Source organism: Erythrolamprus reginae, chromosome 3 (assembly GCF_031021105.1).
Source record: "Erythrolamprus reginae isolate rEryReg1 chromosome 3, rEryReg1.hap1, whole genome shotgun sequence".
Taxonomy (NCBI): domain Eukaryota; kingdom Metazoa; phylum Chordata; class Lepidosauria; order Squamata; family Dipsadidae; genus Erythrolamprus; species Erythrolamprus reginae.
Genome location: NC_091952.1, coordinates 257,672,112 through 257,699,822, shown reverse-complemented (window position 1 = coordinate 257,699,822; position 27,711 = coordinate 257,672,112). Strand labels below are relative to the sequence as shown.

At 45.2% G+C, this 27,711-nt stretch overlaps 1 protein-coding gene across 3 annotated transcripts in view; it reads right to left on the bottom strand.

Moving 5' to 3' along the window:
• Positions 1-10: 10 nt before the first annotated feature.
• RECQL4 (RecQ like helicase 4) overlaps positions 11-27,711 on the bottom strand; it is a 58,313-nt gene continuing 30,612 nt past the window's right edge. For 2 of the 3 annotated variants that reach the window (XM_070748447.1, XM_070748448.1), the window contains exons 14-25: positions 26,582-26,770; positions 26,018-26,200; positions 24,066-24,264; positions 20,684-20,961; positions 17,274-17,411; positions 14,243-14,399; positions 10,168-10,297; positions 8,407-8,579; positions 6,638-6,824; positions 5,472-5,631; positions 1,090-1,198; positions 11-362 (exon numbers count right to left, since the gene is read on the bottom strand). In XM_070748447.1, coding sequence (XP_070604548.1) covers positions 241-362; positions 1,090-1,198; positions 5,472-5,631; positions 6,638-6,824; positions 8,407-8,579; positions 10,168-10,297; positions 14,243-14,399; positions 17,274-17,411; positions 20,684-20,961; positions 24,066-24,264; positions 26,018-26,200; positions 26,582-26,770 — 2,025 coding nt within the window. In that variant the 3' untranslated portion in view covers positions 11-240. The remainder of the gene's footprint in view (positions 363-1,089; positions 1,199-5,471; positions 5,632-6,637; positions 6,825-8,406; positions 8,580-10,167; positions 10,298-14,242; positions 14,400-17,273; positions 17,412-20,683; positions 20,962-24,065; positions 24,265-26,017; positions 26,201-26,581; positions 26,771-27,711) is intronic. The other variant, XR_011558769.1, reaches the window with a different exon arrangement.

Genomic DNA, 27,711 nt, shown 5'->3' with positions numbered 1-27,711 from the left:
GGATTACACATTTTTGGAGTGAATTCAAGATTTATTTTTTTTAAATGACTCTTGACTGATCTCTCTTTAGGTCAGTTGCTCCACCTACTTTGTAGAAAAGTTTGGACAATTGCCCAGGAAGAAATCTGACTGCCAGAGGTCTTCTGGAAATTTATTGCTTGCAGACTTGCCAACAAGCAAAGGAGGGAACAGGCAGCTGTGCAATGGGGCTTCGCCTCTTCGGGTTCTGTCCGGCTCAATTCACCTCCAACGGATGATCTCCTCTGTAGCCAAGCGCATAATCTTATGGAAGTCAAAGTGTAGGTACTTCCTCCAGAAGCGACGGTCTCGGCCATAAATCTGAGCTGGGTAGCATGGGCTCCCTGTGTAGACAAAGCAACCTCAATGAAGAGAGCACTGTGGCCAAAATTAACCCGGGGTTTGCAGTAGCAAAGATACGGTAAAGATAGGTGAGCTTTTACATTAGCATTCTGTGCGTGTTGGTGCATAGTTATGTCAACCCTAACCCTAATAATAATAATAATAATAATAATAATAATAATAATAATAACCCTCCCACTGCATTCAACAGCAAAAGAAACTCCAAGAATATTTCTAACTTTCCTGAAAAGCCAGGGGAATACAGAAGTAAAAAACCAGCTCTGACACAAATGACAAAGGAAAACTTTTCCTTTCTGCCATTGTCCACCAATTGGTTGCGCCTGTTTTATTTTGCAAATGGCCAGCCTGCCTCGGACATTCCCAGGTGATGACTGGGGTTTGGGTCTGTCTAGCAGCACACTTGCACATTCCAGAGTTATTTATTTGTTAATCAGATTTCTATGCCGTCTTTTTCCTTCTCCCTCCCAAACCTTCCTTACACGAGCTCATAGATGATCAAGAGAGTTTGAACCTTGTTTGTCCTGGATTTTAAAAAAACTCACTCTGCCTCCACACTGTTGCCTAGAAAACCACCTGCATGTGACACGCTGGGAGTTGAGAGGCAGCCCTGACCTTTTGGATAAAACGACTGAGCAAAAGCTGACTATAATATCCATGCATTTCTGTGTAATTCAGCAGAGGGCAGATTCGCTATTAGAGGAACCTTACCAATGCCATGGAAAATCCTGGCCACAGCCCTGCCGGAGAACTTCTCGTCTTGACGGATGGAGAGGAAGTGGCGAACGTCAGCTTGGATTTGCTGTTCCCATTGCTGAAACTGTAATTGGGAAGAAGATATTCCAGGGGAAGTGAAATGAGCATTCAGGGGGCTCCGTACTAGCAAAGCACAATTTCAGACAAGAGCCCTTTTTTTCCCCAGCTTTAGTGCAAATGCTGTTAAAAATTTTAAAAAAATAAACAGCCAGGAATGAACGTTTCCTACCAAGTTTGACTTTATGCTGCTTCAATCAAACCTGGATGGATTGATTTATACTTCTACACTGTTCTTCTCCCTGCCTTTTCCGGCCCTGTTTCCTCCCAGGAGATTCCTAGAGAGGCCCCACGGAGGCTTCTCCCTGCCTTTTCCGGTCCTGTTTCCTCCCAGGAGATTCCTAGAGAGGCCCCACGGAGGCTTCTCCCTGCCTTTTCCGGCCCTGTTTCCTCCCAGGAGATTCCTAGAGAGGCCCCACGGAGGCTTCTCCCTGCCTTTTCCGGCCCTGTTTCCTCCCAGGAGATTCCTTGGTATACCCATTTGCAGTTAACCTGAATGTACAGGATATGTTTGTCTCTAAGGGAGCGTGGTTAATTTACCTCACAAGCAGATATAGCACTAGCAGTTAGATTTATATACCGCTTCATAGTGCTTTTACAGCCCCCTCTAAGCGGTTTGCAGAATCAGCCTCTTGCCCCCAACCATTTTGGGTCCTCATTTGTCCCACCTCGGAAGGTCGGAACGCTGAGTCAACCTTGAGCTGGTGGTGAGATTTGATCTGCTGAACTACAGCTGGCAATCAGTTCAATGAGCCTGCACCACCCCGCCTCCCTCCTCCCTCTTTCCCTTCCCTTTATTCCTGCCTTCCCTTCTTCCCACCATTCCTTCCTTCCTCCCTCTCTTCCTTCCTTAGTAACAGCCTTTAGACTTATCTACCACTTCATATTGTTTTTACAGTCACTTCTAAGCTGTTTACAGAGAGTCAGCCTCTTGCCCCCAACAATCTGGGTCCTCATTTGACCCACCTTGGAAGGATGGAAGGAAGGAAGGAAGGAAGGAAGGAAGGAAGGAAGGAAGGAAGGAAGAGCAATTGCATGTAGACTTATCTACCACTTAATAGTTCTTTTCCAGCCCTCTCTAAGTGGTGGACAGAATCAGCGTCTTCCCCCAATAATCTGGGTCCTCATTTGACCCACCTTGGAAGGATGGAAGGCTGAGACAACCTTGAACCTGGTGAGATTCGATTCTACCAAACATCTGGCAGCCAGTGATCAGCAAAAGTAACCTGCAGTACTGCACTCTAATCACAGTGCCACCATGGCCCTCTCTATTTCTCTCTCTCTGGGCACAATGAAATATATTCTCATTGTGCCCAGAGAGATAAATATCTGCCCCTGCCTGGAATCAAACTCACAGCCTCCTAATTGTGAGGCCAGAGCTCCACTTGTAGGCCACCCTACCTTTCCGCTAACAGCTCTGCAGGATGTTAGACAGAAAAAAGCCACTTTTGGTCAGTCACCTGCTCCCTAATACACTGCTCAAAAAAATAAAGGGAACACATAAACAACCCAATAGAACTCCAAGTCAATCAAACTTCTGTGAAATCAAACTGTCCACTTAGGAAGCAACATTGACTGACAATCAAGTTCACCTGCTGTGGTGCACATTCAACTTTGTACAGAACAAAGTATTCAATGAGAATATTTCACTCATTCAGATCTAGGATTTGAGGGTTCCCTTTGTTTTTTTGAGCAGTATAGTTTTAACCAGAAATTTCAAGGATTAAATCAATTAAGGTATTGACTTACACAGCAGGAAAAGAAACAATTTTTCCCTCTGTGAAGGTGAACTGCCTAATATGAGTGTCCAAGTATATATAAAAAATAATCTTAAGATATATAAATATAAAACATCAAGAGCCTTGGTGATGCAGGGGTTAGAGTGCAGTACTGCAAGCTACTTCCGCTGCTCACCGGCTGCCAGCAGTTTGGCAGATCGAATCTCAGTAGGCTCAAGTTTGATTCAGCCTTCCATCCCTCTGAGGTGGGTCAAATGAGGACCCAGATTGTTGGGGCAAGATGCTCTCTCTCTGTAAACTGTTTAGAGGGGGCTGGAAAGCACTGTGAAGCAGTTTAAAAGTCTATATTTATCTATCTATCTATCTATCTATCTATCTATCTATCTATCTATCTATCTATCTATCTATCTATCTATCAGATTTGTATTCCGCCCCTCTCTGTAGACTCGGGGCGGCTCACAGCAATAATAAACAATATATAATAAATCTAATAATTTAAGAGAAACACTAAAAACCCCATTATTAAAAGCAAACACACACACAAACGTACCATACATAAACTGTATAGGCCCGGGGGAGATGTCTCAGTTCCCCCATGCCTGACGGCAAAGGTGGGTTTTAAGGAGTTTACGAAAGGCGAGGAGGGTGGGGGCAGTTCTAATCTCTGGGGGGAGCTGGTTCCAGAGGGTTGGGGCCGCCACAGAGAAGGCTCTTCCCCTGGGACCCGCCAAATGGCATTGTTTAGTTGACGGGACCCGGAGAAGGCCCACTCTGTGGGACCTAATCGGTCGCTGGGATTCGTGCGGCAGAAGGCGGTCCCGGAGATATTCTGTCCCGATGCCATGAAGGGCTTTATAGGTCATAACCAACAATATTGCTAATGCTAAAACAGAATTAAAATATATAATAAGAGAGTCCATATATAGAAACGGGAATGGCAATATTGGCGGTGCCTGATGACACACAGAAGGGCAGTTAACCAGATGGAAGCGCTCAAGCTTTGAAACCTTTTCAAGAAACGTGCAAGACAAAAGCAGTGGGTTTCTCAAATGATGCCAACCTGGGGCATGGGAAGTTGCCTTTTAAATCAGGGGGGTCCAACCTTTGCAATTTTGAAGACTTCAACTCTGTCCCAGACTGTGAACTTCAGCTCCCAGAATTCCCCAGTCAACCAGGCTGGGTAAAGAACTCTGGAAGTTGAAACCCACAAGTTGTACAGCTGCCCAGACTGGACAGCCCTGCTCTAATTAAACGAGAGCCTACAAAAAACATGGAAAACAATTCATAGATGGCTTATAGAAATCACTAAAGGAGAAATAGAATACACCCCAGAAGGTATGCTTTTAGGAATTTGGAAGAGACACTATTCTAAACAAACACTTCTTCACACAACACACATAAATACAGCAACCAGAATAGCGATAGCACAAATGTGGAAAAATGAACAGACTCCAGACTCCAAAATTTAATAATATACAAAATATACACATGTGTAGAAATGGATGAAATTACAAACTCAATTAAGGGAAATAAAATCAATGAATCAAAACGAATATGGTACAAATGGCATGAATGGATTCAAAAGAAAACACAAAAATAGTACAATACAAAGTATCAGTACAAACAGAAAAAATAACAGATACCTTGCAAATGTCGTGGGTTTTTTAAATTCAGAAAATGTATTATATTAATGAAATAAATAAATACATTTATACTCTCAAATGTAAGATGTAAAAGAATCAAAGATAAACACAAAAGGTAATGAAGATGGACTAAGATCTGTAAAACCGATCAAATAGAAACATAGAAGACTGACGGCAGAAAAAGACCTCATGGTCCATCTAGTCTGCCCTTATACTATTTCCTGTATTTTATCTTACAATGGATATAAGTTTATCCCAGGCATGTTTAAATTCAGTTACTGTGGATTTATCTACCACGTCTGCTGGAAGTTTGTTCCAAGGATCTACTACTCTTTCAGTAGAATAATATTTTCTCACGTTGCTTTTGATCTTTCCCCCAACAAACTTCAGATTGTGTCCCCTTGTTCTTGTGTTCACTTTCCTATTAAAAACACTTCCCTCCTGAACCTTATTTAACCCTTTAACATATTTAAATGTTTCGATCATGTCCCCCCTTTTCCTTCTGTCCTCCAGACTAGACAGATGGAGCCCATGAAGTCTTTCCTGATACGTTTTATACTTCAGACCTTCCACCATTCTTGTAGCCCGTCTTTGGACCCGTTCAATTTTTGTCAATATCTTTTTGTAGGTGAGGCCTCCAGAACTGAACACAGTATTATTCCAAATGTGGTCTCACCAGCACTCTATATAAGGGGATCACAATCTCCTTCTTCCTGCTTGTTATACCTCTAGCAATGCAGCCAAGCATCCTACCTGCTTTTCCTACCGCCCGACCACACTGCTCACCCATTTTGAGACTATCAGAAAAATCATGTGATAAATATTTTTGAAAACAATAAAGAAATTTTTTAAACAAGAGTCTGGAGCCAGGTATAGAGGAAAAGCTGGGTTTTCTTACCTGAACATGCTGGCTGGGATCAGCCCCGTGCTCTGCACCCCCGGAAGTTTCATCCAGCCCTGGCTGCTTCTCAAAATAAGCCACCAGCAGGGACTTCAGCTGGCTGCTCCTCTCCTGGTCTGCATGGTCGCAGCACGAGGCGTAGGTAGGGAAAGCCACACTGTGGAAAGGCAGAGAGGCAAGGGGAGGTGAGAAGAGTGGAGGTCCAGCAGTAGAGGCAGCCCTCGACTTACAGCCGTTAGTGACCGTCCAAAGTTACAACAGCAATGGAAATAAGTGATTTACAACCGGTTTTAATATTTGAATGAATGCTGCCATCTTGTCACGGCTGAATTTTGATTGTTTTGCTTTGTATGTTTCTTTGATTGGACAGTTTTATTGAATTTTATTGTTTTTAGCATTTAATATTTGATTTTTGTTTAAATTCAGTTACTGTAGATTTACCTACCACGTCTGCTGGAAGTTTGTTCCAAGGATCTACTACACTTTCAGTGAAATAATATTTTCTCATGTTGCTTCTGATCTTTCCAACTAACCTCAGATTGTGTCCCCTTGTTCTTGTGTTCACTTTCCTATTAAAAACACTTCCCTCCTGAACCTTATTTAACCCTTTAACGTATTTAAATGTTTTGATCCTGTCCCCCCTTTCCCTTCTGTCCTCCAGACTCTACAGATTGAGTTCATGAAGTCTTTCCTGATATGTTTTATGCTTAAGACCTTCCACCATTCTTGTAGCCCATCTTTGGACCCGTTCAATTCTGTCAATATCTTTTTGTAGGTGAGGTCTCCAGAACTGAACACAGTATTCCAAATGTGGTCTCACCAGCGCTCTATACAGCGGAATCACAATCTCTCTCTTCCTGCTTGTTATACATCTAGCTATGCAGCCAAGCATCCTACTCGCTTTCCCTGCCGCCTGACTGCACTGCTCACCCATTTTGAGACTGTCAGAAATCACGACACCTAAATCCTTCTCTTCTGAAGGTTTTGATAACAATAGTGCTGCAATAGTCAGTCATCAGGGTGAATAGGGTCACAAGCCAGTTGTTTGATTGCTCTTGTGACTTTGAACCGTCATTAAATAAACTCTGGTCAAGTCCGTATTTTGTCAGAACCCACCCAGCTTCCCACGGGGTCTTACAGGGCCTTCTTTGCAACTTGCCCACCTCTGGAAAGCCTGGAAGCAGACCTGGAGCTGCCGGAGCGCTGCCTTTTCTCGACTGGCGACTCGCTGGTGCAGGAAGTCGCACACCCCGTCCAGCTCATCCTCACTGAGATCGCCGTAGGAGCGCAGGTGAAAGGAGAGCTCCCGGAACTCCACCAGGATCTCACTCTTCCTAGAGCCGTGGGAACCTGAGCAGGGAGGCAAAAAAAAAAGGGTGGACAGTGTCTCGACATCCCCAGATCGCCCGGCGTGTTCTCTTGTTGGGAGGAAAAATGTTCCCTGAAATGCAGCCGACTGCGAGTCCAAAAGGCAACTGGACTTTCTTGGGGTTTTCTTTCAAAATGTTCCCCTTCTCATCCAAGAAGCTTCTTCAGTTTTAAATGACTAGTGGAGGAAGAAGGATTTATATTCTTTGCAGTCCCTGATCGTTAGTGTTAGTACTCTGTACAAGACAGTTGGGTTGGCAATATATAAACTTGGGCAAAAGGAATCCTCAATCGGAGTATTGTATTGGCAGTTCTGTGTTAGCAAAAACCTCAGAAGAGAAGGATTTAGGGGTGGTGATTTCTGACAGCCTCAAAATGGGTGAGCAGTGTGGTCGGGCAGTAGGAAAAGCAAGTACGATGATTGGCTGCATAGCTAGAGGTATAAAAAGCAGGAAGAGGGAGATTGTGATCCCGCTATATAAAGCGCTAGTGAGACCACATTTGGAATAATACTGTGTCCAGTTCTGGAGACCTCACCTACAAAAAGGGGGACCCAGAAGAGCCTTCTCTGTGGCGGCCCCGGCCCTCTGGAACCAACTCCCCCCAGAGATTAGAACTGCCCCTACCCTCCTTGCCTTTCGTAAGCTACTCAAAACCCACCTCTGCCGCCAGGCATGGGGGAATTAAGACTTCTTCTCCCCCTAGGCTGATACAACTGTATGTATGGTATGTTTGTACGTATGCTGGTTTTATATATTAAGGGGTTTTAAGTTAGTTTTTAGTATTGGATTTTTACTGTATATTGTTCATGACTGTTGTTAGCCGCCCCGAGTTTTCGGAGAGGGGCGGCATATAAATCCAATAAATGAAATGAAATGAAATGAAAAAGAGATAGATGAAATTGAAGGGGTCCAAAGACGGGCTACAAGAATGGTGGAAGGTCTTAGGCATAAAACGTATCAGGAAAGACTTCATGAACTCAATCTGTATAGTCTGGAGTACAGAAGGAAAAGGGGGGACATGATCGACACATTTAAATATGTTAAAGGGTTAAATAAGGTTCAGGAGGGAAGTGTTCTTAATAGGAAAGTGAACACAAGAACAAGGGGACACAATCTGAAGTTAGTTGGGGGAAAGATCAAAAGCAACATGAGAAAAAATTATTTTACTGAAAGAGTAGTAGATCCTTGGAATAAACTTCCAGTAGATGTGGTTGGTAAATTCACAGTAACTGAATTTAAACATGCCTGGGAAAAGCCTTCTCTGTGGGGGGCCCGGCCCTCTAGAATCTTAAAAACTAGTCATTTAAAAACGAACGACCACATCCATATTATCCCCTTCATTTACTGGGCAGAGTAAATGAATGGGATAATATGGATGTGGTCGTTCGTTTTTAAATGACTAGTTTTTAAGACACATTTTAAAAAGTAATTATTCTATTAATTGGCTTAGGAATGTTTTATATTGTATTTTTTTATTGGAATGTTGTGAGCCACCCGAGTCCACGGAGAGGGGGGAGCATATAAGTCCAATAAACAAATAAATAAACTCCCAGCTGGCTTACCGTTCTGCCCTGAGGTATTCCATTGCAGCTGTCGTAGGGCACGTTTGACTGGCAGAACCTCCCACCCCATGGAATCGGCCAGGGCAATGACATCGAACTCCACAGAGCTGGACTGGGTGGCTCTGGCCCCTTTCAGGCGCTGCTGGGCCAAGCAGACGGCAAGCGGGGGGCACCTGGCAGCAGGGAGAGACAGCAAGGAAGGAGTTAAACCTCTCTGCTTACCAAGATCATATGCTGCAACGTTCTGCCTGTCAATGACTACTTCAGCTTCAACCGCAACAACACAAGAGCACGCAACAGATCCAAACTTAACATTAACCGCTCCAAACTTGACTGTAAAAAATAAGCCTTCAGCAACCGAGTTGTCAAAGCGTGGAACTCATTACCTGACTCAGTAGTGTCAACCCCTAACCCCCAACATTTTTCCCTTAGACTATCCACGATTGACCTCTCCAGGTTCCTTAGAGGTCAGTAAGGGGCGAGCATAAGTGCACCAGTGTGCCTTCCGTCCCCTGTCCAATTGTCTCTCCTTATCTCATTTATCTTTTCTTCCTTTCAAATATGTTCACCTATACTTTTATATCTTTTCTTCTATTATTTTCTTTACTTATATTATTACATATCTTTCTCTTCAATGTGTATTATGCATTGGACAAAATAAATAAACAAATAAAATAAAGTAAACTTGACTGCGGGTGTCAATCCTGAAGCTGATCTGACCGGAGCCATTTCGGATTCTTCAGTGCTGCTACATTGGAGCCAAGGGATAGGGAAGGGGGAATAGAGAAAAGTTGGGGTTTTATAGTCAAAACAAAATACTTTCTCTTGGGAATCAAGGACGTTCTCACACCAGGTCAGAGGAAGGAGAAGTGACGTCACCAAGCAATTGGACTGATTGAACCACGTGACTGATTCTTTGGGGAGGGTTTTTGTTAGGTGAAAACTGTGGGAACCTGCAGTCGGTTTTTACCAGAACTGTGCCAACATAAGCCCAAAGAAATAATAATAATAATAATAATAATAATAATAATAATAATAATAATTTATTAGATTTGTATGCCGCCCCTCTCCAAGGACTCGGGGCAAAAACTATTCTTTAAGAAATCTATCTGCCTTGGAGTTTTACCATTTATTGACCCCTCGCATCCTGGACACAAACTGTTTCATCTCCGACCCTCACAATGTCGCTATAGAGCACTGCACACTAAGACAATTAGACACAAGAACAGTTTTCTCCCAAACGTCATCACTCTACTAAACAAATAATTCCCTCAACACTCTCAAATGTTTTACTAAGTCTGCACTTCTATTTCTACTAGTTTTTTTCTCATCATTCCTATCATCCTTTTCCTCCCACTTAGGACTGTATGACTGTAATTTGTTGCTTGTATCCTAAGATTTTTATTAATATTGATTCTTTCTTCACTGCTTATTTGACCCTTATGACAATCATTAAGTGTTGTACCTCCTGATTCTTGACTTGTGTCTCTTTTTCTTTTATGTACACTGAGAGCATCTGCACCAAAGACAAATTCCTTGTGTGTCCAATCACACTTGGCCAAGAAAGAATTCTATTCTATTCCATTCAATGGGGACAAAACTCACTTAAAAGCAACAGCCTTGCTTAGCAACAGAGGGTTTGGGCTCTGTTGCGGTTGTGAGCTGAAGACAACCTGGACTGAATGGTGGAAGAGCCTTGCTGCTCAGTGTCCTGACCTGCTCTCTTGCTGGCCTGATCCTTTCCCTCCTTCCCTTCCTCACCTTCGAGAAACCGCCCGCAGCTGCTGAGGCCCTTGGTAGCACGAAACCCGGCACGAGGAGAAGGTGGGGTGCAGCAGCTCTACCCAACAGCAGGGGTGCAGTTCCAGGTAGCACAGAAGCGTCTCTATGCCTGAAAACAAGGACAAGGCTTTTATCAGGCCAACTTGGGAACTTGCTGGCTTTCCATTCATGTGTTCCCAAAACATTCCCACCCACCCCCATCACCCGATTTCCACAATCAGACTTTTGCCTTCTGTTGACAAAGGGCCCCAGACAGTCTTTTGTTTTGCTCATAAAATATTTATTTATGTTTATTTATTTATTTATTTGTTTGTTTATGTATGTATGTATGTATGTATGTATGTATGTATGTATGTATGTATTTATTGCATTTGTATGCCGCCCCTCTCCGAAGACTTGAGGCTGCTAACAACAATGAAAAGACAATGAAAACAAATCTAATATTAAAAACAATCTTAAAAACCCCAATTTAAAGAACCACTCATACATACAAGCATACCATGTATAAATTCTATAAGCCTAGGGGGAAGGGAAATTTCAATTCCTCCATGCCTGACGACAGAGGGGGGTTTTAAGGAGCTTGCGAAAGGCAAGGAGGGTGGGGGCAACTCTGATATCTGGGGGGAGCTGGTTCCAGAGGGTCAGGGCCGCCACAGAGAAGGCTCTTCCCCTGGGTCCAGCCAAATGACATTGTTTAGTCAACGGGACCCGGAGAAGGCCAACTCTTTGGGACCTAACCGGTCGCTGGGATTCGTGCGGCAGAAGGCGGTCCCAGAGATATTCTGGTCCGGTGCCATGAAGGGCTTTATAGGTCATAACCAACACTTTGAATTGTGACCGGAAATTGATCGGCAACCAATGCAGATATGCTTTTTTAAAAACCAGACATTGGGAAACCTGCCCTCCTGCTGAAGATGGATTAAAGCCTGGATGACTCCAAGCTAGCAATAGCATTTAGACTTATACACCAGAATACCTGCGGGACTGCCTTCTGCCGCACGAATCCCAGCGGCCAATCAGGGCCTACAGAGTTGGCCTTCTCCAGGTCCCGTCAACTAAACAATGCCATTTGGTGGGACCTAGGGGAAGAGCCTTCTCTGCGGCAGCCCCGGCCCTCTGGAATCAACTCCCCCCGGAGATTTGAATTGCCCCCACTCTTTCCGCCTCCCACAAGATGCTGAAGACCTCCGAGTCTGCGGAGAGGGGGGGGCATACAAATCCAATAAATAAATAAATAAATCTATGTCGCCAGGCATGGGGCGGACTAACTATCTCTTCCCCCACCACCACCTTTTTTTCTGACTGTAATACATGAGAATGGTGTGATTGTGCAGTAATGATTGTCTTTAATATTTATGGGTTTTAAATTTAGCTTTTTTATCTAATATTGGATTTGTATTCTGTATATTGTTTTTATTGTTGTTGTGAGCCGCCCCGAGTCTTTGGAGAGGGGCGGCATACAAATCTAATAAATATATATATATACTGCTTCACAGTGCTTTCCAGCCCTCTCTAAGCGGTTTAGAGTCAGCCTCTTGCCCCCAACAATCTGGGTCCTCATTTTATCGACCTTGGATGGATGGAAAGCTGAGTGAACCTTGAGCCTACTGAGATTGGATCGGCCAAACTGCTGGCAGCCGGTGATCAGCAGAAGTAGCCTGCAGTGTTGCACTCTAACCACTGCGCCACTGGAAAGAATCCTATCTTTATTTTTTAAAGTCTTTCCCCAGGTTGCTTTCTAGTCAAAAAATAAGCTGGAAGTAATTTTGGACTGATACCAAAAGTTTAGGACAACAGAGAACCAGTTAAGCCGCAATGCTTCTTGGTATCTTATTAAATACTGGCCATTATTTATTCCGAATTAAATTTGGATTCTTTAGATAAGGAAGAATTTGAGGCGGCAGCAACAAACGGGGAACATTCAGAAAACCTCTTCATCTCAAGCCATTCTGAACAGCCAGGTATTTGGGGAAATTTTCTTTTTTCTTTTAGATTTCCTACCTTGCCTTTATTATTTTTATAAATCACTCAAGGTAGTGGGCAAACATAACACTTCTTCCTCCTATTTCTCCTACAAACAAGGTGTCCAGGGGGAAAGCATTTTGAAATTCCCTGATATTTCAATCCTGACATTTCCCTATAACTTGTGATCTGCTTAAGGTGCGGTTGTAGGTGACATCATACCAAACGGCTAAGCTGTGGAGAAATATCGGTAGCTGAGGAAGCGAGTTGTGGCCACAGTTATGCTCATTTTTGCTTGACTCTGCCTGGCAGCGCTTTTTAAAAAAAACATGATTTCCCCCTGACTTTTAAACATTGTCGGTTGGCGGGGCCGAGGGGAAGAGCCTTCTCTGTGGCGGCCCCTGGAACCAACTCCCCCCAGAGATTAGAATAGCCCCCACCCTCCTTGCCTTTCGTAAGCTCCTCAAAACCCACCTCTGCCGTCAGACATGGGGCAACTGAGATAATCTTTCCCCCTAGGCTTCTACAATTTATGCATGGTATGTTTCTTTGTATGATTGGTTTTATAACAAGGGTTTTTAGCTGTTTTTAGTATTGGATTTTTACATTCTGTTTTTGTCACTGTTGTTAGCCGCCCCAAGTCCACAGAGAGGGGCGGCATACAAATCCAATAAGTAAATAAATGAATGTTAATAGTTTGGTTTTTTTCTCTGATTTATTCCATTTTTTTCACGAATTCCCTGATATTTCCTGAACCACGATTTCCCTAGTAATTCCCTGATTTCCAGGTTTGCTGGACACCCTGTACCTACCAATTTGATTCACTTGGTATGTACATGTGTATGATTGGTTTAGGGGTTCTATTGATTTGTTTAATGGGGTTTTATTATTTTTACTGTTTTATATTTGACTTTCATTGTATCATTGTCTTATTTTATTGTTGTAAGCCGCCCTGCGTGCCATGGGATAGGGTGGCATATACCATCAATTAAATTAAATTAAACAACCTGGTAAGGGTGGGTGGGTGTTGGGCTAAAAGAGAGATGGACTGACCCAAAGTACCCAGATGGCTTTTGTGCCTAAGGAGGACACCCTCTTCTGATGATCGGCTCAAAATCACCCAGCTGGCTTTCCCATCTAAGAGGGACAAACTCCTAGCTTCTAGCCTGATGCATTCATCACTCGACCCAACTAGCAGACAATTCCCCTGCTTTCTTCTGATTAGTTTCATATACACTGCTAAAAAAAATAAAGGGAACCCTCAAAGAACCCATCCTAGATCTGAATGAATGAAACATTCTCATGGAATACTTTGTTCTGTACAAAGTTGAATGTGCACAAGTGTGTGAAATTGATTGTCAATCAGTGTTGCTTCCTAAGTGGACAGTTGGATTTCACAGAGGTTTGATTGACTTGGAGTTACATTGTGTTGTTTAAGCCAGTGATTTTCAACCTTTTTTGAGCCGCAGCACATTTTTTACATTTAGAAAATCCTGGGGCACACCACCAACCAAAATGACACAAAATGACACACTAACACAGTACAGCTGAGGCTGAGGCTTCATCTAGTTGTGGAAACATTTACCGCCAGTCCTGACCAGCATTAGAAATTGGGACCCTGGGGAGGAGTAGCAGCTTCAACGACTCGCCGCGGCCACCCAATACAAGTGCACAGCAGCCCGAGCGGGGACCTTCCTGAGTGTGGATGAGAGGCGGCCTGCTATTGGTTCATAGCTAGTGGTTGGGATGAATCCTAAAACGTGATTGGTCAGTGAGCGTTCCCTGTGCCGCCACTCTTCCTGTCGCTGAGAGCTGGAGGGATTGTGAGGGGAATGTTGATGTTTGGATGAAGGAGGCAGGCGCCGGGCCGGATAAATGGCCTCCGCAGGCTGTATCTGGCACACAGTTTGGGGACTGTGTGTAGTTTGGGGACCCATGTTTAATTTCCCCACGGCACGCCTGACCATGTCTCACAGCACACTAGTGTGCCACGGCACAAAAACACTGGTTTAAGTGTTCCCTTTATTTTTTTTGAGCCGTATATTTAAAGGAAAGAAGTCCGTTCTCAACTCCTAACCCCAGAGGCCCTCACCTTCTTCTCGGAGGTCCAGCGCTTCCACAGTCGGTTGAATAGGGACGGCTCTCTCGTGTTTATAGCATATTCGTGACTGTTCCTGTTCTAGGTCAGGGAGTTTTTCTGAACTTCCTTCTAGGGCGGTCAGCATCTCTGCATCGTCCACTTCACAGCCCTGGGGATTAAAATGTGGAGGAGGAAGAGGAGTCATTACATTGGGCATGGACATGTGCTGACCTGCTTCATGACTGCCATGACTTAAGACCCTAATTCTAGGTGCAATTACAATTGTACGTCAAGGGCTGGCTGTATATTCAACCATGCTGGTTCTCCCAAGGAACAGATTTCAACCAACAAAGAACATAAGAACCTAAGAAGAGCCCTGCTGAATCAGGCCAAAGCCCATCGAGTCCAGCATTCTGTGTCCCACAGTGGCTCCCCAATTGTCTACGGCGATCTTGAGCAGAAAGAAGGTAGAACCCTCTCTTTCCCTTGATCCCCAACAAATTATTATTATTATTATTATTATTATTATTATTATTATTATTATTATTATTATTATTTATTAGATTTGTATGCCGCCCCTCTCTGTAGACTCACAGCAATAGTAAAAACAATATACAGTAAATGGGACTCAAGGGAATCCTGCCTGCCTCAAACAACACAGGCGGCACTTGGATTTATTTATTTATTTATTTATTTATTTATTTATTTATTTATTTGATTTGATTTGATTTGTATGCCGCCCCTCTCCGAAGACTCAGGGCGGCTCACAACAGCAATAAAAACAATATAGCAGTGGAACAAATCTAATATTAAAAACATATAAAACCTTATCATTATTTAAAAAACCAAACAGAACATTCATACCAAACATAAAACAAAGTATAAAAAAAGCCTGGGGGAAAGGTGTCTCAACTCCCCCATGCCTGGCGGTATAAGTGAGTCTTGAGTAGTGTAGGAGGACAACCAATTGTCCTCTGCTACACCTGCTGGTTCCTCTTTCCTAATACTTCATGTGATCTTGATACTAAAATCGAATAATAAGAGTTGGAAGGGTCATCTAGTCCAACCCCTTGCTCAGGCAGGAAACCCTTTACCAGTGATGGCGTACCTATGGCACACGTGCCACAGGTGGCATATGGCGCCATATATGAGGGCAAGCAAGGCGTTGCCTTATGTCAGCTCTAGGGCACACGTGCGTGCCTGGCCAGCTGATTTTTGGCCACCCTTTCGGCTGTTTACGCTCTCCTCAAGCTCCAGGAAAGCCTCCGGAACCCTGGGGATGGTGAAAAATGGTCCAGGAGGCCAAACGGAAGTTCAGAAACTAATTTCTGGTTCACCTGTTGGGCTGTTTTTGGGCTGTTCAGGAGGCTTTCCTGAACCCTGGAGCCTAAAACAGCCTAATGAACCTACCAGAACTCCAGAGGCTTGTTTGTTTGAGCTGTATGATTATTTCTATAAGAGTTTTAAACTGTTTTTTTAACGATTGGATTTGTATATTGTGTATTGTCCTGTTGTGACCCGCTCCGCTTCCTCGGATAGGGGCGGAATACAAATCTAATTAATACTAATACTAATAATAATAATCCTAATTGTGGAGAAAAAGAAAGTATGGATCATCGACATCGCAATCCCAGGAGACAGCAGAATTGAAGAGAAGCAGCTAGAGAAATTAGTGAAATACGAAGATCTAAAAATCGAGCTGCAGCGACTGTGGCATAAGCCCTTGAAAGTGGTCCCAGTGGTCCTTGGCACGCTGGGCGCAGGGCCAAAGGATCTCAGTGGACATTTGAAAACCATCGGAATTGACAAAATCTCCATCTGTCAATTGCAAAAAGCCGCTTTACTGGGATCGGCACACATAATTCGCCGCTACATAGCACAGTCCTAGGTGCTTGGGAAGCGCCCGACTGGGGATGGAATACGAAATCCAGCATAGTGATCTCGTTTGCTGTGTTGTATTGACATAATAACAACAATAGTAATAATATTGAGTGAGGCCTGTGCGCACTCCCTTTTGCCCGAGCCAAAAAAAGGTTTGCCATCAATGCCCTATACCATTTCAGACAAGTGTCTGTCCTGTCTCTTTTTAAAAACCTTCAGTGATGGGGCATTCACAACTTCTGGAGGCAACTTCTGTTCCACAGATTAATTGCACAAGAACAAGGGGGCACAATCTGAGGGGGAAAGATTAGAAGCTATATGAGAAAATATTATTTTACTGAAAGTGTAGTAGATCCTTGGAACAAACTTCCAGCAGGTGTGGTAGATAAATCCACAGCAACTGAATTTAAACATGCCTGGGATAAACATATATCCATCCTAAGATAAAATACAGGAAATAGTATAAGGGCAGACTAGATGGACCAGGAGGTCTTTTTCTGCCATCAATCTTCTAGGTTTCTATGTTTCTAACCGTTAGTAAATTCTCTTTGCTTCTAGGTCAGTGTTTTTCAACCAGTGTGCCGCGGCACACTAGTGTGCCGTGAGACATGGTCAGGTGTGCCGCGAAGCTCAGAGAGAGAAAGAAAACAAGAGAGAGAGAGAGAAAGCAAGAGAGAGAGAGAAAGAAAGCAAGAGAGAAAGAAAGAGAGAGAAAGAAAGAGAGAAAGAGAGAGAGAAAGAGAGAAAGAAAACGAGAGAAAGAGAAAGAAAGCAAGAAAGAAAAAGAAAGAGAATGAGAGAGAGAGAGAGAGAAAGAGAAAGAAAGAAAGAGAAAGAGGGAGGGAAGATGGGAGAGAGAAAGACAGGGAGGTAGGGAGGGAAAGAGCAAAAAAGAGGAAGGAAGAGAGAAAGAAAGGGAGAGAGAGAAAAAAGAAAGGGAGAGAAAGAGGGAGGGAGAGAGAAATAGAGCGAAAGGGAGGAAGAGAGAGAGAATTCTTTTATCCAAACTTTTTAACCCCCCCCCCCCCCGGCTCAATGTGCCCCATGGTTTTGTAAATGTAAAAAATGTGCCGTGGCTCAAAAAAGGTTGAAAATCACTGTTCTAGGTTACTACCCAATTCCAGCAATTGTTCCTTATTTGTTTTAAACCTCCAGCCCTCACCTTGTTCAATTCCTGCTGCTTCTGATGAAGCTCTTGACATTTGCAACGTGGGAAAACCGTCTGCACGAGCCTTTTGATGGCGAAGAAATCAACCATGTCTGCATAAATATGGCGCCTCAGTTCGTGCAAATCCTCGCCCTGGCAAAGAGAAGGTCGATTTTGTGAATGGCAGAAAAAATAGAGGCATTATTACTTATTACCTAGGCATAGGAACGACTGTATTATTTTCTCCTCCTTCCCTGAAATATACTGCTGGAAAAAAATAAAGGGAACCCTCAAAGAACATATCCTAGATCTGAATGAATGGAATATCCTCATTGAATACTTTGTTCTGTACAAAGTTGAATGTGCACCACAGCATGTGAAATTTACTGCCAATCAGCATTGCTTCCTAAGTGGACAGTTTTGATTTCACAGAAGTTTGATTTACTTGGAGTTATATTGTGTTGTTTAAGTGTTCCCTTTATTTTTTGAGCAGTACAGTGTTCCCTCGATTTTCGCGGGTTTGAACTTCGTGAAAAGTCTATACCACGGTTTTTCAAAAATATTAATTAAAAAATACTTCGCGGGTTTTTCCCCATATACCACTGTTTTTCCCGCCCGATGATATCATGTTTATTTATTTATTTATTAATTAATCAGATTTGTATGCCGCCTCTCCGCAGACTCGGGGCGGCTCACAGCAATAATAATACAATGTAAACAAATCTAATATTTAAGTTAATTTAAAAACCCAATTTAGAAACCACTCATACATACTGACATACCATGCATAAATTTTATAAGCCTAGGGGGAAGGAACATGTCAATTCCCCCATGCCTGATGACAGAGGTGGGTTTTAAGGAGCTTACGAAAGGCTAGGAGGGTGGGGGCAACTCTGATATCTGGGGGAAGTTGGTTCCAGAGGGTCAGGGCCGCCACAGAGAAGGCTCTTCCCCTGGGTCCCGCCAAACGACATTGTTTAGTTGACGGGACCCGGAGAAGGCCAACAACTCTGTGGGACCTAACTGGTCGCTGGGATTCGTGCAGCAGAAGGCAGTCCTGGAGATATTCTGGTCCGGTGCCATGAAGGGCTTTATAGGTCATAACCAACACTTTGAATTGTGACTGGAAACTGATCGGCAACCAATGCAGACTGCGGAGTGTTGATGTAACATGGGCATATTTAGGAAAGTCCATGATTGCACTCGCAGCTGCATTCTGCGCGATCTGAAGTTTCCGAACACTCTTCAAAGATAGCCCCATGTAGAGAGCGTTGCAGTGATCGAACCTCGAGGTGATGAGGGCATGAGTGACTGTGAGCAGTGACTCCCAGTCCAGATAGGGCCGCAACTGGTGCACCAGGCGAACCTGGGCAAATGCCCCCCTCGCCACAGCTGAAAGGTGTTTTTCTAATGTGAGCTGTGGATCAAGGAGGACGCCCAAGTTGCGGACCCTCTCTGAGGGGGTCAGTAATTCCCCCCCCCAGGGTAATGGACGGACAGATGGAATTGTCCCTGGGAGGCAAAATCCACAGCCACTCCGTCTTATCAGGGTTGAGTTTGAGTCTGTTGACACCCATCCAGGCCCCAACAGCCTCCAGGCACCGGCACATCACTTCCAATGCTTCACTGACTGGACAAGGGGTGGAGATGTAAAGCTGGGTATCATCTGCATATTGATGATACCTCACCCCATGCCCTTGGATGATCTCGCCCAGCGGTTGATATGTCATCACCAAACTTTCGTCCGCCTTTAATAAATATATTTTTTAATAAACTTTAATAAATAAACATGGTGAGTAATAATCTAAATGGTTGCTAAGGAAATGGGAAATTGAAATTTAGGGGTTTAAAGTGTTAAGGGAAGGCTTGGATACTGTTCATAGCCAAAAATACTGTATTTACTTCCGCATCTCTACTTCGCGGAAATTCGACTTTCGCGGGCAGTCTTGGAACGCATCCCCCGCGAAAATTGAGGGAACGTTGTATATATAAACAAGAGTGCCTCCATTTATTTGTAGGAATCCCTCGCTTTACTTTTTGGGAGGAAATTCCTCCAGTGCATACTGTCCAATAAGTGAAACATTACAGTGAAGCTTGGATGATCTCACCCAGCAGCTTCATGCAGATGATAAATAGTAGGGGGGAAGATGATAGACCCCTGCGGCACCCCACAAAGGAGAGGCCGAGGGGTGGACCTCTGCCTTCCCACTAACACCAGTTGCGAACGACTGGAGAGATAGGAGGAGAACCACCGTAAGACAGTGCCTCCCTGTTGTGGTTAGCTCTGGCCCAGCTCCTGCCCCAAGGACTGTGGATGTGGGGGAGACCTCCACATGCTGCAGGCCTGTTTTGCCCCTGGTGGAATCTGCTGATGAAGGCTCCTCTGACCAAGAAGACATGAGTGCCAGGGAGGAGGAGAGTGGGGCAGACAGCTCAGACGGAGATCAATTATCTTTTTCCTCCTTGGATTCAGAACAAGAGTTAATGATACAGCCACGCATGCGGAGAGCGATGCATAGGCAACAACAACTGAGAGATTATTATCAAAGAAAATGAGGCCACCTGTGGTTGGGTGGGGCTGGTCATTAGTGGGGCTGCTATAAAGAGCAGCCTGTGGGTTTGGCCATTGTGGAGATTATCTGATCGTTGTGTTTTGTTACTGCTTTACTGACTTGTTGTGTGTGCTGATTTTTCCCTGCTTTGAAACTAAACCAGAGCAAAGTGTGTTTCACTTTGTGGAAGAGGAAGGACTGTGAATTGCCTCACAGCTGCAAGCTAAGTATTCCAGAACTGATAAGGGACTTGTACCAATTACCAGTTTGTTTGGAGACCAGTGCTCTTTGCTATCCCAAAAGAGGGCTTGGTTTAAGGGAATTTTCATTATTAAGAACATTGTTTTGAATTTTCAAACGTGTGTGTGTCTGAAACTTGTACCTGTGAATTTTTGGGAGGAGTCTACCAGAGAGCCCGACAGAACACTCCCACTCCCAGTCCCTCCAGCCATCCTAGAAGGATACCATGGTCGATGGTATCGAAGGCCGCCGAGAGGTCAAGGAGCACCAGGATAGAGGAATATCCCCTATCCCGGGCCTGTCAGAGATTATCCATCAGTGCGACCAAAGCAGTTTCTGTGCTGTTACCGAAATGGTTGTCCACTCACTTCAGTGATGGAGCACCCACAACTTCTGGAAACAAGTCGTTCCCCTGATTAATTATCCTAACTGTCAAGAGGTTCCTCCTTAATTTGAGCTATCTTCTCTCCTTAGTTTCCATCCATTGTTTTTTATCCTGCCCTTTGGTGCTTTGGAAAATAGGCTGACCCCTTCCTTCTATGTGTCAGCCCTTCAAATATTCGCAGCCCCCACAAATATTAGCAGCCCCCCCACCCACAAAAAAAATCTCCCAAAACAAGCTTTACTTTTTACCTCCGGGTTGAGGAAGAGATGACACTGGGCAGGCTGTCCATCCCTCCCAGCCCGCCCGATCTCCTGCACGTAGCTCTCGAAGTTCTTGGGCATGTTGTAATGCACAACTCCGCGCACATCTGACTTGTCCAAGCCCATCCCAAAGGCCACCGTGGCCACCACCACGCGCAACTGGCCGGACATGAAGTTGTTCTGCACTCGGCGGCGTTCGTGGGCAGACAAGCCAGCGTGGTAGGCATCGGCCATCCATTTCAGAGGGCGACGGACGCTCTTTTTAGCTGTGGGGGAATGAGAGGAGAATAATGAAGGAGAGGCTCCAGAAGAAGCCTGGGAGAAACCTCAAACCACGTAAACCGCGACTCATTTCAAGGATTCAAAAGGGCTTGTCAGTACCACGTACTGTATTGGTTGGGGTTTCAATACATGAAGATAAACCAGCATTGTTTGTTAGAAGGAAATAATACCGTGTTTCCCCGATAGTAAGGCAGTGTCTTACTTTCTTTTTACCCCCAAAAGCCCCATTATGTCTTACTTTCGGGGTATGTCTTACATTGGAAAGGAGGCGGGCGAAGGAGGGCGCAGCTCCGGACACTCCCCCCCCTTTCCACCCCTTGTCACCCGAGACAAGGGGCAGCGAGGCAGGGGAAGAGGCGGTGGCTTCCGAGAACATGTTGCTGTTATTTCGTTGACAGAAAGCCTGCATCGAGGCACATCGGAGCAGTAAAATGAATTATTACTCAGGATACAATCTTGTGCCCGGAGCGCCTCTTTAGCCCCAAAGCTGTTTCCCTGCAAGTGAGCGGATGTGCACCATCCCTGGAAGCGAGCCAGTTTATGCCCTGGAAACCAGCTACTCTTCCAGCCAAGGCACCTTTTGAACTGGGGGAGACCCCCACCACCTGGCAATGCACAATGGCCCTCCTTGCTCTCCCTTCTCCCCCACCCCACCCCAAGGTTGGGCTTCTCCACGCGCTTCTGTTCAGCCCCAACTCCGAGCGAACCACCTTCCCTCTTTCCCCAACGGAGCGGCGTTGCAAAAAAAAAAAAAAACACATCTTACCTCTCCCCTTCCCCCAACCCCGGCCTCTTTCACACAACCCGACCCGGAGAGAGCGCTGGAGACGGCGCACGATTTGCAGAAGTTTCTCCTTTGTCGGGCGACAAGGGGTGGAAAGGGGGGGGGGGGTTCCTTTCAAGCGGCGCTGGGCGAAAGAGGGCGGCCGGCCAGCAGCAGAAGGCGAGAGGTGCCTTCTTCTTCGGCTCTCCGGCAGATCGAGCGCGCGAAGAGGCACCTCTCACCTTCCGCCGCTGCTGGCCGCCCTCTTTCGCCCAGCGTCGCTTTGGAAGTCGCCGAACGCCGTCAGGGGGGCGCTTGGCGACCGCCTCTCCGCTCGCCAAGTGGCGGTCGCCAAGCGCCCCCCTGACGGCGTTCGGCGGCTTCCCAAGCGACGCTGGGCGAAAGAGGGCGGCCAGCAGCAGCGGAAGGTGAGAGGTGCCTCTTTGCGCGCTCGATCTGCCGGAGAGCCGGAGAAGAAGGCACCTCTCGCCTTCTGCTGCTGGCCGGCCGCCCTCTTTCGCCCAGCGCCGCTTGAAAGGACCCCCCCCTTTCCACCCCTTGTCGCCCGCGCTTGATCTCAACAGTTTCTAGACCTAGGAAATAGAATTTCAAAGCAGTTGTTAATCCTTTGTTTTATCCAGTACTGTACCCCGTGTTTCCCCGAAAGTAAGACATATGTCTTACTTTCGGGGTATGGCTTATATTAGCCGACCCCCCTGAAACCCCCCATATGTCTTACAATCGGGGGGGTCTTACTATCGGGGAAACACGGTAGTAGAATAGAATAGAATTTTATTGGCCAAGTGTGATTGAACACACAAGGAATTTGTCTTGGTACATATGCTCTCAGCGTACATAAAATAAAATATACATTTGTCAAGAATCAAGAAACAAGTGCACTAGAGTGCCTTCCGTCCCCTGTCCTATTGCTCTCCTATATCTCCTATTCCTTTCTTCTATTCCTATATCTCTTCTTCTATTCTTTCATTGATATGTTCTATTACTATACCTTCTTTTCTATTCTTTCTTAGATATATTTTACTATGAGTATCTCCTCTATAACCTTCATCATGTATTTTAGTATGTGTATATAGATATATACCCACTAAAACCCTCATTGTGTATTGGACAAAATAAATAAATAAAATAAATATAAGCAACAAGTTACAGTCATACAGTCAACATGGGAGGAAATGGGTGATAGGAATGATGAGAAAAACTAATAGAATAGAAGTGCAGATTTAGTAGAAAGTCTGACAGTGTTGAGGGAATTATTTGTTTAGCAGAGTGATTGCATATGGAAAAAAACTGTTCTTGTGTCTAGTTTCTTGGTGTGCAGTGCTCTGTAGCGACGTTTTGAGGGTAGGAGTTGAAACAGTTTGTGTCCAGGATGTGAGGGGTCAGTAAATATTTTCCCCGCCCTCTTTTGGACTTGTGCAGTCTACAGGTCCTCAAGGGAAGGCAGGTTGGCAGCAATTGTATTACTTTAAGAGCTAAGTAGCAACTATGAGCTAGGCTGTAATTTAGCCATATAAGGGCGACACATATGTGCTGCTCTCAGTTACATTCTGGAGTTCTGTTGTGTTAAGCTTTGTTGCATTGCGTCTGTTCTGCTGCTTTATCTTGTAATGTTGGTTACCGTTGTATATATGCTGGTTACTATGAATATCTGAGCTGTGTGCAATATACTGTGCAGAATATACTATACTGTTGTAAAGGTATTTGCTGTAGAACAAGAGAATATATTATCTTGCTGTGTGCTACTTGGTCTAGTACCTACTATGTGCTAAAAGGTATTGCTCTGTGTGTACTATGTATTATTGATCGTATTATAATTACTGTGTAATATTATGGAGATATTATATATCTTGTAAATAATACCTTTACTAATATGTTGGTCTATATTATTGACTGAACAACCACCACTGCCACATATACTCTGGTTAAAATATAGTATTTCTATCACAGGGTCTACACTTTGATCAAGTCACCCCTTAAACACCGTCTTTCAAGGCTGAAGTGACCAAGGCGTTGCAACCTGGTTTCTTTAATTTTTTAAAACTGAATTTTAAAAAACAAACAACCTAGTTTCATAAGGGAGGGGCTCCATTTCCTTGATCATTCTTGTTGCCTTTCCCCCCCCACCTTTTCCAGTTATATCCTTCTTGAGGTGCGGTGACCAGAGCTGTACACAATTCTGAACTCAACGGTGGTCATAAACCAGGGACAGAAATATTAATGGAGTTTCTGCCACTTCACAGATTCCCTACCCAGCTGTCCCCCCCAGGTGGTCAGTTCTGCTAATAACCCCCAGTCAAGAGTTACCTTTGGCTTTCTTCCTGCTTCCGGGGAGAGGGTCCTCCCCCTCTGTCTCTCCTTCACAGGGGGGTTTTCTCAGCTTCACCCCCTGCAAACAGGTGCGGATGAAGGCAGCAATCCGTGCCGTCTCTTCCCGGCGTGTGCAGTACACGATGACCGAGTCCAGGCTTCCAAATCTTTCCCCTTGCAGCAAACTTACGAGCGCCTGCAATAATTAGCATCGATATTTTTATTCAAGAGAGATTCAGAAACTGTTTTCCTGGCTACCTTTGGAAAAGAGGCTGCTGTCGTTTGCAGGAAAATACCCGGCAGGAAAACATTTCCTATCCAGGGAATTCTTTGTGGCATTGGAAGTCTGAGTTTTTTCTTAGTTCTAGGACAGGGATGGCGAACCTATTGCACGGGTGCCACAGGTGGCATGTGGAACCATATCTTCTGGCACACGAGCCGTTGCCCTAGCTCAGCTCCAAAGTGTATGTGTGTGCCAGGCAGCTGATTTCTGGCTCACACAGAGGCTCTGGGAGGGAGGTTTTGGCTTCCCGAGAGCCTCCGGGGGGATGGGAGAAACCTTTGGAGCCTGGGGAGGGCAAAACACGAGCCTACTGGGCCCACCAGAAGTTGGGAAACAGGCCATTTCTAGCCTCCATAGGGTCTCCAATGGGGGTGTAGGAAGCTTCTTTCACCCTCCCCAGGCATTGAATTATCGGTGTGGGCCCTCGCGCATACGCAAAGGCGCAAGCTTTTTTGGCACCCGAGGAAAAGAAAGATTCGCCATCACTATTCTAGCAGATTGATCCCAAACAAATCCCAAAGGTGTTTTTTCAGCTCTTTTGAAGACAGCAAAGTCCAGATTTTGGACAGAGAAGGTTTGAAAGATTAGAAGTAATGTGAGAAAATATTATTTGACTGAAAGAATAGTAGATGCTTGGAACAAACTTCCAGCAGACGTGGTTGGTAAATCCACAGGAACTGAATGTAAACATGCCTGGGACAAACATAGATCCATCCTAAGATAAAATACAGGAAATAGTATAAGGGCAGACGAGATGGACCGTGAGGTCTTTTTCTGCCATCAGTCTTCTATGTTTCTATGAAAGACAGATAAAAGAGACAGATGATGGCAAACCTTTTTTGGTTCGCATGTCAAAAGATAATGTGTGAGTGTGCTAGCATGCCTGCACGTGCCCACGTCCCTGCCCCCCCAATAATATGCAACCCCTGTGTGCGCTGCCTCCTATGAATTGTTGCTGTGAGCCGCCCCGAGTCTCCGGAGAGGGGTGGCATACAAATCTAATAAATGATGATGATGATGATGATGAATGCACACAGGCCTCTCAACCTGTCTAGTCTGGAGGACAGAAGGGAAAGGGGGGTGGACAGAATTGAAACATTTAAATGTGTGAAAGGATTAAATAAGGTTCAGGAGGGAAGTGTTTTTAATAGGAAAGTGAACACAACAACAAGGGGGCACAATCTGAAGTTAGTTGGGGGAAAGATCAGAAGCAGCGTGAGAAAATATTATTTTACTGAAAGAGGAGTAGATGCTTGGAACAAACTTTCAGTGGACGTGGTTGGTCAATCCACAGTAACTGAATTGAAACACGCCTGGGATAAACATAGATCCATCCTAAGATGAAATACAGGAAATAATATAAGGAATAGATGAACCAGGAGGTGTTTTTTTCTCCTGTCAACCTTCTATGTTTCTATGAATGAGGATGGAAGGGAGGAAGGAAAGAAGAAGGAAGGAAAGAAAGAGAAGGAAGGAAGGAAGAGAAAGAAGGAAGGATGGAAGAATCCACAGGAACTGAATTGAAACCTGCCTGGGATAAACACAGATCCCTCCTAAGATAAAACACAGGAAATAGTATAAGGGAAGACTAGATGGACCAGGAGGCCTTTTTCTCCTGTCAATCTTCTATGTTTCTATGAAATATCTGGCTGGACTCTAGGCTTACCTGATCTTTGTCTCTGTCTGTAGAGACGGAGAGACACAAGTTTGGAGGGACTGCAACAGAGCGCACAGCCAGCCCTTCGCCCTCTGGGATGCCCAAGTGATGGGCCACATCCTGGGCCGTTGAAACAGTGGCGGTTGCTGTCAGGCCTAAAAAACACCGGACACCCAGGCGTTCTCGAAGAACCTGCCAGGAAAGAAATGGTCAGGTGATCTAATTTGGAAAGCACCAGAAGCGAAGTCTGTTCCAGCCATTCGGCTTATCCGTGCCCAGCTTCGTGGCCTTGCAGAAGGCCAGTAGGGTGGCAGCAGTAGGGACATCGGGGGGTAGTTGGTTCCGTAGAGCCGGGGCAGCCACAGAGAAGGCCCTCCCCCGCGGTCCCGCCAACCTGCATTGTTTAGTCGATGGGAGGCCAACTCTGTGTGCTCTTATTGGTCTCTGGGAGGTACGTGGCAGGAGGTGGTCCCGTAGGATGCCGATTGCCCAGGGCCTTTGACCCCGGGGGCTCCCCCAAAGCCCCTCCTCCCTGCACCCTGACCCACCCTCCTACTCCTCCGTCCACAGTACCTTACAGAGCCGGAGGTAGCAAGGGCGGAAGTTATGTGACCACTCGGACAGACAGTGCACTTCATCGATGCAGGCAAAAGCCACCGGGGGCAGCTGGTCAGCAGGAGGGAGGCAGCTGCTGCTCGAGAAGCCCCCTCCGACCAAGGCCTCGGGGGACAGCAGGAGCACCTGGACTTTCCCGGCCTTTACCTGCAAGCAGACAACCTTGGTTAGTCAGGGAAACGAGCCTTGTGTCAGATCTGTTGGCAACCGGTCATAAAATTGTTAGGAGGCAACAGTGGGGAGGAAGGTGGCAATTGGCAAGTGGAGAGTAGAAAGGGGTGTGTGTGTGTGTGTTTGTGTGTGTGTGAAAGGCTTGATAGTGACTGCAAACATCTGAGCTGTTCCCAAAAAACCTATAAAGCACAGAGATGGAAACATAGAAACATAGAAGACTGACGGCAGAAAAAGACCTCCTGGTCCATCTCGTCTGCCCTTATACTATTTTCTGTATTTTATCTTAGGATGGATCTATGTTTATCCCATGCGTGTTTACATTCAGTGACTGTGGATCCTTCCTTTCTTCCTTTCCTTCCCTTCCTTCTTTCCTTCCTTCCTTCACTTTCCTCCCGTCCTTCTCTTTCCTTCCTTTCTTCCATCTTCCCTTCCTTCCTTCCCTTCCTTCCTTTCCCTTCCTTCCTTCCCTTCCTTTCCTTCCTTCTTCCCTTCCTTCCTTTCCTTCCCTTCCTTTCTTCCTTCTTTCCTTCCTTCCTTCACTTTCCTCCCGTCCTTCTCTTTCCTTCCTTTCTTCCATCTTTCCTTCCTTCCTTCCCTTCCCTCCCTTCCTTCTTTCCTTCCCTTCCTTCTTCCCTTCCCTTCTTTCCTTTCCTTTCCTTCCTTTCTTCCTTCTTTCCTTCCTTCCTTCACTTTCCTCCTGTCCTTCTCTTTCCTTCCTTCCTTTCTTCCTTCTTTCCTTCCTTCCCTTCCCTTCCTTCTTTCCTTCCTGCCTTCCTTCCCTTCCTTTCTTCCTTCTTTCCTTCCTTCCTTCCTTCTCTTTCCTCCTTTCCTTCTCTCTCTTTCCTTTCTTCCTTCTTTCCTTCCTCCCTTTCATCCTCATTCATAGCAACGTAGAAACATAGAAGATTGACGGC